Source organism: Linepithema humile, chromosome 6 (assembly GCF_040581485.1).
Source record: "Linepithema humile isolate Giens D197 chromosome 6, Lhum_UNIL_v1.0, whole genome shotgun sequence".
NCBI classification, from domain to species: domain Eukaryota; kingdom Metazoa; phylum Arthropoda; class Insecta; order Hymenoptera; family Formicidae; genus Linepithema; species Linepithema humile.
The window spans coordinates 29,157,408-29,171,281 of record NC_090133.1 but is presented as its reverse complement, the minus strand read 5'-3'; the positions used below and the strand labels follow the sequence as shown (position 1 = coordinate 29,171,281).

The 13,874-nt window shown below is 32.5% G+C and overlaps 1 protein-coding gene across 1 annotated transcript; it reads left to right on the top strand.

Annotated features, from left to right (window-relative positions):
* On the top strand, positions 1-13,337 carry LOC105671254 (uncharacterized). The gene is made up of 13 exons (XM_067358130.1): positions 1-377; positions 457-708; positions 792-1,041; positions 1,128-1,320; positions 1,422-1,661; positions 1,737-1,994; positions 2,075-2,211; positions 7,143-7,348; positions 10,127-10,366; positions 10,762-11,026; positions 11,343-11,645; positions 11,731-11,938; positions 12,072-13,337. Exons 1-13 carry the CDS (start codon positions 186-188, stop codon positions 12,373-12,375), a joined length of 3,048 nt encoding a protein of 1,015 aa, XP_067214231.1. The 5' UTR covers positions 1-185; the 3' UTR covers positions 12,376-13,337.
* The last annotated feature ends 537 nt before the right edge of the window (positions 13,338-13,874 follow it).

The following is a 13,874-nucleotide window of genomic DNA, read 5'->3' as shown; positions in this document are numbered from 1 at the left end:
ATTCAGCGCAATACCATCGTAGCCGTTCGTAGTATGAACTTCGTACTGTTACGCGATAATTAGCTTCCGTGTTCGTGCTATACGGTACTGATTTTTTTCTTTTCAGTTGGCGAATCACTTTGAACTGTGGAAGATTGTTAGTCTAGCATCACGCGACGAATCAAGCGTCGAAGATAAGATAAACAATGGCATCGCATGTAACAGATTTCTACAACAGTAAGAATATATTTATTACCGGCGGTACTGGTTTCGTCGGAGTCTGCTTGATAGAGAAACTCTTGAGATGCTGCTCTGAGGTCAGGAATATTTACCTGCTAATACGTCCGAAGAAGGGAAAGTCAATCGCGGATAGATTGGACGAATTGACGAAGAATTCGGTGAGCAGTGAATCGAGACTGTAATATGATTACGCTCGTGTTATGTGATTTCTTATGTTGTGATCTTTATTTTTAACAGGTTTTTAATCGACTGAAAGAGGAGAACCAAACTGATTTATTTAAGAAGCTGATTGCAGTTGCCGGCGATGTCGGCGAAGAGAATTTAGGACTGTCCTCACAAGACCGAACAACCTTGATAAATACGGTACAAGTGGTTTTTCATTCAGCCGCTACCTTGGATTTTGAAGCTGACTTGAAGTCTACGACGAGTATCAATTTATTGGGAACTCGCAGAATTGTTCAACTCTGTCAGGAAATCAAAGATCTCAAGGTAAATTAATAGTTTGTGAAATTTTGCAATTGCAATTTGAATTTATTTATCTTGATCTTACAGTTTTTATGTTTGTTGTTTAGGTACTGGTGCATGTCTCTAGTGCATATGTTAATTCAATATTGCAAAATGTTGACGAGATAGTATATCCTGCACCAGCCGATGTAAACACGGTTCTACAACTGGTCGATACATTGAGCGTTGATGCCTTAAATGCAAAAACACCAGAGATATTAAAAGACCATGCAAATCCTTACACGTTCACCAAACATTTGGCTGAGCATGAAGTAGCTAATGGAGGATTTCCAGCGACTATTGTGCGTCCTTCGATGAGTAAGTACAAGCTTGTTTATTCAATAGCTATATTAACAGATGTATTATCACTATATGCTACAATTACTTTGAACTTAATTTTATAGTCATAGGAGCATGGAAAGAACCGATTCCAGGATGGACAATATCAAAAAATGGGCCGCAAGGATTCTTAATGGGTGCTAGTAAGGGCGTTGTGAGAAGATTGCCAATTGCAAAAAGTCTTATTTACGATTACATTCCAGTAGACATAGTGGTGAACAGCCTTATTGTCTCCGCTTATAACGTTGATCGCGATAGGTAAATCTGAAAAAGTTTTATATATGTTTTGCTTTATAAATTGCACATGCTTTCTTTTAATTTTAATATTTAAATTTTCTAAAATAATTTGCAATTTTTAGCGACAAGGGATTGAAAGTCTACCACTGCACATCAAGCACTTGCAATGCTTTTAGTTGGGAGAAAGTGGAACATGAAGTTAATACTTATTTACACAAGTATCCATTACGAAGTGCCGTTTGGTATCCGTATCTCAAGTTTTTACCATCGCTCTTCTTGTTTAAACTTTCAGCCATCTTTGTTCACTTTATTCCTGCTTATATTTTGGACACAATTACACGATTATGCGGAGGTCGACCGATGTAAGTCTTAGTGTCTCGCATAAAATATATCTTAATTTCTTATAAAATTCTCTATAATTGAATCTATTTTTTCAGTCTCGTCCGTTTGCACACAAATGTCAACAAATCGTTAGACCGTCTTGAGAAATTTATATTTCAAGAATGGAAGTTTAATAATCCACGCCTACTGCAATTGCATGAATCATTATCCCAGGATGATCAAAAATTGTTTACGTTAGATATTAGACCACTAGTCTGGAAAGATTATCTTCTTGACTTGGTACAAGGTGTCAGGACGTATCTGAATAAGGAATCCCCGAAATCTTTGCCAAAAGCACGTTCTAAGGACAAAATGTAAGTACATATGGTCAAATATATTATTTTTCTTAGTATTAAAATTGACTACTGATATACATTTGCGTTTATACTTACAGATTGCTGGTCGCTCATCTGGGTTTGCAAGCTGCTTTGTTCAGTTTGTTCTGGTGGTTGGTCAAAGTATTATTCGCTACGACATGGACGAAAGCGAGTTTGGCTGTACCAATAACATACTTGCTTTTTGATCAACTGTAAATGTAATGCTGTATTGCAGTATGATTTATCAGTATACACACAGCATGTTTTTGTATACCTAAAGCAATATTAGTAAAAAGTAATACTATATAAAATTTATTTCATACACAGGGATTTATACATGCATTTAAAATGTCATCACATTTGTTTTGTCATCAGATTGCTTTTATTATGTATTCTTATACGAACACTTTTTAATTATAAATATTTAAGCATTTTTGTAATTTTTGTAATTTGTGCTAAGAAATTGGGTGTAAAATATGACGAGAATATGTAGAGTATTTATAATATAATAGAATTGGCATTTTGCGGTATTGTAATGACTGTGTAATATTATTGATTTACAGCTTTTTGTCTTACTATCTAAAAACGTCTATTTACTTATATGTATATAATACTGATAATTTTGATAACACGAAGAGACTACATGTTTAAAGAACAAAAATATTTCAATTTCAAAAGAATCATTCAATTAATTTTAACAGGAGAATGTTTCGAATTAGTTTATCTTAAATCAAAAGTGAATACTTGGTGTCCACATATTCCAATTTCTGTAAATATTGAAGATTGACTTGGATAAAAATACGGAAAATATTGTTTGAAAAAATATTTAAATAATGAAATAAAAGTTAATTAAACTTATATATATCGATATGGCGTGGATTCTTCGTATTACTCTTTTGATCTTTGTCAAAAATATTATTTGTTAATTGTATCTTGGCTACTATTCATACAAGTTATTATTAAATTTGTAAACTTTTTAATGCAGTGGGCAATGGGTGTAGGTAATAATCGAAAGGTCGTTTGCTATTATAAGTATTTCAAATATTACAGTAGTATTTATCACATTTTATAAACAAATATATACATATATTTTTTACGTTATATAAATAAGTTAATAAAAATGTAATAATTGCAACTCCACCTGACTCCATTATATTACAATTGCATAATTTTTTGTAAATTATGATACATATATAGTACGTATCAAGTTTTTCATTAAACGTTATCACATAATAGTATTTATATAATTAAAAATTTATAGCTAAGAAGCAAGATTAGTTGAACACATAAATATCTCAATTCTGTTTGAATTATGGGGCAGTTAAATGGAGAAATTGATTTTTTAAAATTATATATTTGCTTTTTATTAATTGCTTGATAAAAATAATTACATGTCTTAAATTTATTTGTTCCGTTCTTCATCGTCTCGGGTAAAATCATAAAGAACAAAATATCTTCAAATAAATTAAAAGTAATTATACAGGGTGTTTTATAATGTCCGTGCCAACGCTCGTGCGCGGGTAAAGTGCGGTAAACTGAATAGAAAAGTCCTGTACCGTTTTGCAATTTTCGCAATAATAATTGAGATATTAATTAAAAAGGGTTGACGAATAATCGCGCGTTGCACGCGGCACCGTGGGCTGTACATTCTAGGCGTGACAGGAACGAGGACGGCAACGAAAAATAACAACGCGTGTTACTCCTGCTCTCGCCATGCGTTGTTATTTTTCGTTGCCGTGCGATCCTCGTTGCTGTCACGCCTAGAATGTACAGCTTACGGTGTAGCCGCGTGCAACGCGCGATTATTCGTCAATCCTTTTTAATTAATATTTTAATTATTATTGCGAAAATTGCAAAACGGTACAGGACTTTCCTATTCAGTTTACCGCATTCTATCCGCACACGAGCGTTGGCACGGACATTATGAAACACCCTGTATACTTAATATAGTCTACAATATGCATTTCTTATAAACTTTATATATCTTATACACCTTGTAAACCTTAAAATAAAATAATCAACATTGGTTTTAAGAACTCTATGGAACAGTTTAAATAACTGAAGCAACCTAACAGTCGAAGAAACCTTAAAATACAATTAATAACCAGAACTCTAGTATAGTTTAAAAAATCGAGGCAACTAAATAGTGGGGAAAAAAAAATCTTATAAATCTTATAAACTTCTTATAAACCTTAAAATAAAATGAATACAATACTTTCATACCGATACATACAAGATAATTATGACAGTCTCCACTCAGATGGATGCCTAAATATTCTATTCTTTTTACAAGAACTTGGCACACTCCGATAGATATTTTATATCACGAGATCCTCGTGACGAGAATTCCACAAGGAAGAACGACGCGAAGAGCTTGATTGGCAACGCTAGATTGGTGCAATACCACGTTGCTTGATACCACGTGTAATACGTCACTATTCAATCACATTCAATTACTACTTATTGTTAGCCGCTAAAGGCCAGCGTATATAAAAAAAATTTTAGTCGTAAATGTAAAGTGTAAGTAAATCAACCAATTACAGTGAGCAGTAATGACTCGCATGAAGTGCGTATGAAGTGAATGTAGAATTTCAATTTTTCCACGACTTGCTATCTGGCTTATTAATTAAATTTAATTGTTTATAACTTTGACGTACAGTTTCACTACAATTTCCGTACATATTTTCGTATTAAAATTTTTGATTATTATAATTAGAATACGTGCTATTAAAATGATTTATTTGATATTTATATTTTTAGAGAGATAGCAGAGTACGACAACATGTACGAGAGCGCGCATGGTGTGTTTATTGAAATAAAAATACGACAGCTTTAAAAGTTATTGATTTTATCATTAATATGTGGTAAAAAACAGCATTTACAAATTTATGCAAAAATCAACGTAAATTTGCATAACTAAATAGCAAATTTTGAAAAGTATTCCAGAAATATATATATTATGTATCTGCATTAACAATTAAATTTTTTAATTATTTTAATTTTTTTAATCGTTTCGACATTTAAAATTAGGCATATTTAACTAACAATATTATTTTAGAAATTTACATTTAAATTGTGATTCCATCAAATGCAAAGCATTTAAAATATCAATAATTCATGATAAACAGTTTTTTTATTCAGAATATGTGTGTGTTACGAATCACAATTAAATCATATATTATGACAATTTTCGCAATCAGTTGTAAACTTTGCATTTTTATCGCATTTTTTTAAATTTTTGTTTATATGAATGAACATATTATTTCTATCACTACATTAAATTATAGACAAGCAAGAGAGATACATATATAAATAAGAATATATAAATAAGAATATATAAATATAATAAAAAAAGGAAATTTAAATATTTAAACAAATGCTCGCGCGTAATCGCTGACATACGTTGATACAAAATTTAAAAATAAATTCACTAATATAAATTTATTTTTTATCTGATAAAAAATAATATGTAAATTTATCAAAACAGATACGTAAATCATTTTAAATTATGATGGCTGAAAGACAAATTCGATGTCTAGCATTGGTGACTCTTGTCTTTTACTCTTTTTTCTTCTTCTAGAAAACAAAGGGATTCTGTAGGGATCTAATGTACATTGAAAGCATTAGTTTTTAAGTCTTTTTTAAGTTTCTCACTGCAGTGTGGGATTATATGACGTCAAAGCACTAAACAAATTTTTTTTCTCATACTTATAGATCGAGATAAGTAACAATTCACGCAAATCTTTTTTCCGAATCTGAAGAAACGTACAGCATTGAATGAAAATCAGTTTGATATTATTCTACGCGAAACCGGATGTATCTTAGGTACAAGTTTAACATTCAAGTTTATAAAATAAAAAAAAATGCCCTTTATAGCAGAAATCGTAAAGCTGGTTCCAATAAACCGTCTGCTACTGGCATGCTGCAAGGTCGCAGAATCATGGGGAAAGCCCGAAGTGGTTCGTTGTTCCTTTTATCCGCCTGTGGCGAATAGCGATGTCATGAATCTTGATTCGAATTGAACCCGCTTCCTCACGTGAACGAAATAAATATGCGACCGCGTGTGCTGCGATGAATGCAAACGACTCAGTGTAAGGAATCCTCGCGAAATATATGGAAATTTATAAAATATAAAATTTCAACGAGAACGAAATTGCGGCACGAGTCGTGATCGAGAAGGACGACCGTGTTCGGTTCCATCGCTACTGCACGCGGGGAAGCAAAAGAGGGAATGCGAGACCCTGAGAATTCACCACAGCCCTCGAGCCTTTGCCTACCGGATTGCTGTACAGTACAACCTGTATTGAACGAAAGCGCAATTAAGAAAGGCTCAGAAATGACCGTGCGGTCAGCCGTGTAGCAGGGATAAAGCCGTGATCGTTGTTGCATCTACAGTCAGTCCGTTCGAACAGTCCACACGATATGAAACGATAAGACGAAAATCCCTCCAAGTGACTTTTCATCATTCCGATAGTTGAATTTTGCGCTGTCTTGAAAGCTCACGCGAATCGTTGCATCTCCTATTCAGCCCCGTCGAGATAAGCTCTGCTCGGATTTAAAAAAAAATACGTTTAGTTTAGTAAGTATAATTTTTCTTGTGATATCAAGACCTGAGTTAACCAGATAAGAGTTTCAGCACCACGTTTCTTTCTCTTCTCTTTATTCTATTTTATATCAATTACGTTTTTTATTTCATTTTATAACAATAATTATAAGAAGAATTAAAACATTATAAGCAGCATGTAGTGTATCATATTTGCGCGTACACCGTGGTCGGCGCGCATTGTGGTTTTCATGGTATGAAAACAAATAAAACAAAACTGTGTCGACCGCGATTTTTAGCTATTCAATAAAACAAGGGAGAAAGGAAGGCGACATGGGAGTTTGCGACATTATTATTGCCATATGAAACAAGCTGATGTTATTATTGCCGATGAAACAAGCTATACTTGTTAGAGCTAGTCCACTAAACGTTTTGCTTCAAAATTCGGATCCTCTTCGATGATTCCAAACATAATATAAAAATGTTTTACAAAAGTGGAAGGCTTTGAATTAAAATGACAAACGAGCACAGCAGCAAAAGAACAAGTCAGATTTTTATAGAATATTTTTTTCTTTTTCTAACAATTTATTTGCATTTTTCAGGTTTCTCGAAGATGACCTCGAAGCTCTTATCGATATCCGACTGGTTTGCAAATAAAAATGTTCTCATTACCGGAGGTACTGGATTTATGGGCAAGATCTTAATTTTCAAATTACTTCTGAGCTGCCCCGACATCGGCGATATCTTTTTACTGATCAGAAAGAAGAAGGGCGTCGATTCGCAAACGAGGTTGCATCTCATACTGCAGGTATTGCAATAAGCTTGAGTTTTATATATTTGACGGAAGGAAATGAGAATGCATAACAAGAAATGACTATTTTGAGCTAAGTGAAGAGAATTATGCTCTTAGGGATTATTAATTCTTTCATTGCAAATGTGTGTGATGATTATAGGCGTTCAACGCATGCCTCTCGTGTCCGAACATCGCCTCAAGGTAACTTACATGTCGCTCGCAATGTACAGTCAAGTGCACTTAATGGTATCCGGTGCGTTTCAACACTCAACATCGGTTTTAAATTTCTCTCTAACATTTTAAGATCCTTCCTTTCCGCTTACGTAAATAATTAATTAGTTTTTGTTTCTCTAAACAACTTAAAATTTCGCAAAGAAAAAATGGTCGTTTTGCGTAGTATTTTTATAAATAGAGACGCACTAAGAATGCCAAATTAATTTTATTAATGTGTGTTTAAATATACGAATATGGAGTTGCAAATCAGTTTCGTTTCTCTAAACATTTTTTTTAAATTCGAGATTTACATACATCGCAACTTTGTGTCAAGAATTACACTTTTCATTCAAATGTCACTCTGTGACAAGCTATAAATACTGTTTGAGTTCTATTAGTGAAAAAGCTTAAAAATTGATATCTATTTTGAATTAAATATAAAACACGATTTATGATTAATTCGTGATTAATTACGGCAAAATAAATTTAAGAATATGTATCGCAAAGTAAAAAATTGTTAAACTTTAAACATATCGCGCGTTTATTCCGAATGCATGTGTCAAGTATTAAAGTATTTACAATACATTTTTTTCATAACACTATTGCAAACAAGATTAATTAATTTTATTAATCAAAAATTTGAAAAAAGCGAATAAGCGATAAATGCAAACTAGTTTATTTGAGTAAGTATTACAATGCGCACGATGCAATCGTGCGTATATAAGTATGACTCAATCAAAGAATAATTTTATCGATTATCGAAGGAGATTGTAATCAAGTAAACTTTGTGCGTGCATCCTATTATTGTCATTCTATTCCATTATTCATCTATTATTTTTTCGATGAAAATTATATATAAGAAATTAAGCTCGATTTGAATTAACCGCGACAAATTGTTATTATCAACTGCTTGTAACCAATTGAAAGCTTTTAATCAGCAAATATCAGACATTTCTGTAAGTAAGAAACAGAAATTCTGACGTTGTAAAAATAGATATGATTTGCACTTGTATAAGTGCACGGTATAAATTGCTTATTTGCGTCAAATTAAGTAAAAATGTCTTTTCGCAAATTTACACGTGTCTCCCGAGGCGAATCATAGAACAGGCCGCATTATGATTTCCTTAACAAATGCGCTATCGTTAAAATATTCGACGATGAAGCAATGTGCAACACGTAATATACCTTTCCTAACACGTCGTGATTATAATTTTCTTGAAAGCGGAGATTTATTGTAATTCTAATTCCTCTCTTCGCGCGTATTGTAACTTTCATAACGATTCTTTAATGAGGATTCGCTAAACATTGCAAAACTCCGTATACGCGACATCGAGAGAGAGAGAGAGAACGCGACCTCTTCTGCAAACTTTAATGGACCCGCTCTTTACGGACAATAACGAAAGGCATTAACATTACTAGCGTACGTGTGGTAATCGATGAATATTACACGCTCGCCATCGCGTACTTTTAGTTTTTAATATTGCGCAAAAAAGCGAGTGTAACTTAATACATCCAGAGGCTAACTTTTTTTTCCAAATCTTGTGCAAGTGACTTATAAGTATATAAAAAAGAATTGCATGTTTTTTTATTTGTATCCTTTAATTTGAGTCGCCAAACATCGTGATATATTGATTTTTATAAGAGTTATCACTTTTTAAATTTAACGTATAAACACATCAGTAGCATATCAAGTAGACCAAGAATAGTAAAAGAATTAAACTTTGCGATAGACGTCTTGTATTTATCTCTGATTCGTCTTATTTATCTCTATCGTCTGTAATATGAACGTCCTTCGTTAAAGTTCAATGAAAGTTGAAATAAATCGAACAAAACGCGCGTTAGTGTTTCACGGAAATAGAAGAAAGGCATAATCTCAATACATAATTATACTATAAATAACACCCGGTAGACGAATTGAATCATCGTAAATTACCTTGACACCGATCGCATCATCAGAAATTTTCGAATTACTTCATCGTCTCTGACAGACTTTCATCGAAGTGTAAAGGAGTTTAGTAAGAACTCTTATCCTTGAAACCTAATGAGCGCAGGCACGCAAAATTGAATATTTCTGATGTCTCATTGTAATTCGTCTCGAGTACCGGCGTTTAAAAATTGTAGTAAAATTAAGTAACAGCACTTCACTGTTTGCATTATCGATGTGAATAGAAAGACCAACAGAGCGGAACTGTGTTAGACGGTTATTACTGTCAGTATTACTTGTATTAGTGAGATACGAGTCTTGAGTGCAAGCAGATTTACATATAAATGCAGTAAAAGTAAACAAACAACAAACATTACAAATTGTTAAGTATTTAATATTGCTGTTCTATTCGTGTCAATTTCGCTCAAAATAGATTCTATTTTCTTGCTGCAGAATTATTTAAAGTTTATCTCCTTGGCTTTCATGACTTTTGTTAGTGTAAGATCTTTTTTACATAAAGTAACATTTAAATATTAAATTGTAAATTAAATTAAGCTGAGCTTCGATTCCCGTAATTGCTGTAAATATTCCTTACTTGTCTACACCGATTGCATTAATTTCGAAACTGATTTGCTTAATGACGATTGTACTTGCAGCAAGAGCCATTTAGAATTCTCAGAGAACAACACCCAGAACGACTGAAGAAACTGATAGTGATAGTCGGTGATACAACCGTGGAGGGACTCTCACTGTCTACCGCGGACAACAAACGCGTCACAAGCCGAGTTTCTGTCATTTTTCACATGGCAGCTAATGTCAAATTCGATCTGTCACTGAAAACCGCTGTCAAAGAAAACACTGTAGGCACTGTTAATGTAGTCACACTAGCGAAACAGGTAAATAATCGCGATATAAATTTAAACTTTTAATATAATTTTCTAAATAAAATTCTTATCGTTATTTTCTTAAAAATGTAACAATAATTATTAGTTCACATGTGATTGACTTATTATTGAGAGTCTTGTTTTATAGATTTAATTAAATGTTATTGCTGTTACAAATATATTTTTAGATTATATACATCTAATTTTGATAAAACATATAATTAGACTTTTCCAAAAATTTTTATTGTTAGATATTTACTTATTTATGTCTGTTTCACATATATAAGTTAATAATAAATTTTTAGATAATGAATTTTGTCAATAAAATATTTATTAATTATTAATTATTATAAAGAGCTTTACTCGAACATATAGTAAAATATAGTAAAATAAATTGTGTTTTTTAGATGCCTCTGTTGGAATCATTTATTCACATTTCAACATCTTTTTGTCAATGCGGAGAATCGGTATTGGAAGAACGTACTTATCGAACTAGCATCTCACCAGAAAATGTTATTCATATGGTCAATACAATGTCGGAACAAGAATTGGAGTTAATAAAACCACAATTGTTGCGCGATCAACCGAACACATATGCCTATAGTAAGGCACTCAGTGAAGACTTTGTGTCGAGATGTGGCCTACCTGTAGGCGTCATTCGTCCATCGATAGGTAAGAACTCTTCTTTAAATATAAAATTTGTTACTAGTAACATTTTATTAAAAAAAATAATTAAACATGCAGATTAATGTTACAATAACGTTTTAAATTACATAAATTACAAGAAAAAAACATTTTATCGATTTTCTAATTTCATGTTTTGAATTGAAAATAAAAAACTTTAAATAAAATAATTTAACTTTATATTTTTTATAAATCAATCATGTTTTGGTTGCACTACTAATAAGCTTATATATTACAATATACATTATATAATAATATTATCTAATATTATCAATGATATCACTAACAATCTGTTTGTTTTCAGTGGCAGCATGTTGGAAAGAACCGGTGCCTGGCTGGGTGGACAACATGAATGGCCCGACTGGATTAATGATCGGTGCCGGAAAGGGAGTCATACGATCTATGCTCTGCAATGCCGATTACTTGACCGATTTAGTACCTTGCGACATGGCTGTAAACGCAACGATTGTTCTGTCATGGCAAGTCGGATCGGAGAAGTCCGCCAAACCGTTGTTCTTAAACGCCACGGCAAATCACGAGAATCAAATTAGCTGGGGTGATGCTTTAGAAATTGGAAAGAAACACGTGATTGCAAATCCCTTCTCACGTAAGAAATTCCTTTTTCCCAACTCTTCTATAAAAATATGTAACATGCATATAAGTTTTTAACGTTTGTAATGTTTTTTTTTTAGAACCGCTTTGGTATCCTGGTGGAAGAATAACTTCTTCAAAGATTCTACATTGGCTTGCCATCATATTGATGCATATCATACCCGCTTATCTATTAGATACTCTACTTATTCTCACCGGGAACAAGCCTTTCCTGGTGCGAGTGCAAGGTAGAGTGAGCACCGGATTAGAATTGCTTCAATACTATACCATGAAGCAATGGGTCTTCCGGTGAGAAGTAGAATTCATTAAAATATATTAATAATTATTAAGCGACTCGATAACCTTTTGTATTTCGTTAACGTATAAATTTGAATTTATTAAAATAACACAGAGTCAAGTGATTTAACAATTCGCTTTGCAGCAACGACAACCTGTTGGACTTGCAACATCGACTATGCCCGTCGGATAGAAAAACATTCTTCATGGATACGAAGCTTCTCTGTTGGAATGATTATTTGTTGGCGTATATTTTAGGTGCACGACAATACTGTTTAAAAGAAGATCCTTCAACGCTGCCTCGCGCGAGAAAGGTCTTCATGTATCTATACTTCGCTGATTGCTTGCTCAAAATAATGCTTGGCATTTTTGTTGTCTGGGTAATGTACACCTGGATGATCTCCGCCAAGTCCGTTATGACGCTAGTCGAAACGAGTGAACAAATGTAAAAAATTAATTAGTAGATTAAGTGTACTTACTACATGATAAGTGCCCATGCGTAGAAATTTCTAAAAATTTTTACGTAAGTATGTACTATTTTTTTATGATTGTATCGAACTGTAATTGTATATATTTATACAGAAAGAAGTAAATTTTTGAATCTTTAATCTTTATTGCAAAATGTTGCTAGATATTTCGTATAAATTGACAGAAGCCGATTTTCAGAAGGTGTTTAATTCAACATGACTGCGGAATAGATTTTTATTTCTAATGTTGTTTAAAATTTATGTTTGAAGTTAGTTTCTTTTTGTATAACTATTTTCGATTGAACTTATATCTTACGCTAATAACGTTAGGTAAATAACGTCGATTATGTACTAATGTATAATTTATCAATCAACGAACGTGCCAATATTTACGATTTCTATTATATTTTACGTACTATAATAACATCGTAATACCATATTAACAAAAACTAAAGACTACTAAGTAAGATGCTTTGATGTTTCACTCATTTTACACTCTTTCATATATACAGCTTGATACAAACTCGCTGAAACATTTCGAATCAAACGCACCTTGAATGAATAATATCCGACTGCAGCAATTTATTTTTCTGCACTTAAGTAAGCGCTGTTTCAAAACTATTTGGGGAAAGTAGTCCATTTTTCCTTCTCGTCTGATTGATGCTCGTTATTAAAATTACTCGGGCGTAAGACAAAAATTAGACAGTAACCTGTAACAATGTAATGAAGATTTAATGAGCCTCATGGTACAGATACCGAGATACTTTCTCCAAGTTGAAACAAGTATTAGTAAAGAAAAGTGCGTGTACTTCGGGCATCTGATTTACATCGATCTAAATACATTTTTTTCAATATAGGTAATAACTCCAACAATACGTATACTGTGTATCTTAGTTGTACGATCTTTGTACTGGATATTTTACACTTTTTTCATCTTCATGTGAAATAAAAAAAATGATAATAATATCAAAAGATGCTGATTTTATTTTACGAGCCTAATCCTTATATTGAATTCTCTTATATTGATTTAAATGTCGAGAGATTTTATTTCCTTTGCAATTAACGATAAATGGAGCTGAAATATCCAAGGCAATCCTTTATTTATTCTCTTTTCTCTCGCGATCCTTCAAACTTCCATTCTCCTTTTCTTTCTTTTATCTCTCGCAATAGTTTCGAAAGCGTTGGAAAACTAAAATTTCTAATTAAACAAAGAACAAGTTCTTGCGCAATTTACGCAATTTTATAAAAACAGTTTATTCGTAGACTACGATAAACATGGTTTTCATTTGCACACAATGCAAAAAGCCACCTTTGATAAAATTTGTCAGCTCGTATTAAACATGATAGTTCGTAGTAAACATGATTTCAAGGCAGCATTTCAAGGCACACAAGTCTAACATAATCAATTTGTATTTTGCATACATATTTGCATAAAAAAAAATAGTATACGGGTTATAAAATAAATAGGTAGTATTTTTTTT

Excerpts from the sequence above, each read along its gene's own strand:
- LOC105671254 (XM_067358130.1), top strand. The coding sequence starts at position 186 with ATGGCATCGCATGTAACAGATTTCTACAACAGTAAGAATATATTTATT. Across the intron at positions 1,321-1,421 it reads TATAACGTTGATCGCGATAG|CGACAAGGGATTGAAAGTCT; the intron begins GTAAATCTGAAA and ends TGCAATTTTTAG. Across the intron at positions 1,662-1,736 it reads TTATGCGGAGGTCGACCGAT|TCTCGTCCGTTTGCACACAA; the intron begins GTAAGTCTTAGT and ends CTATTTTTTCAG.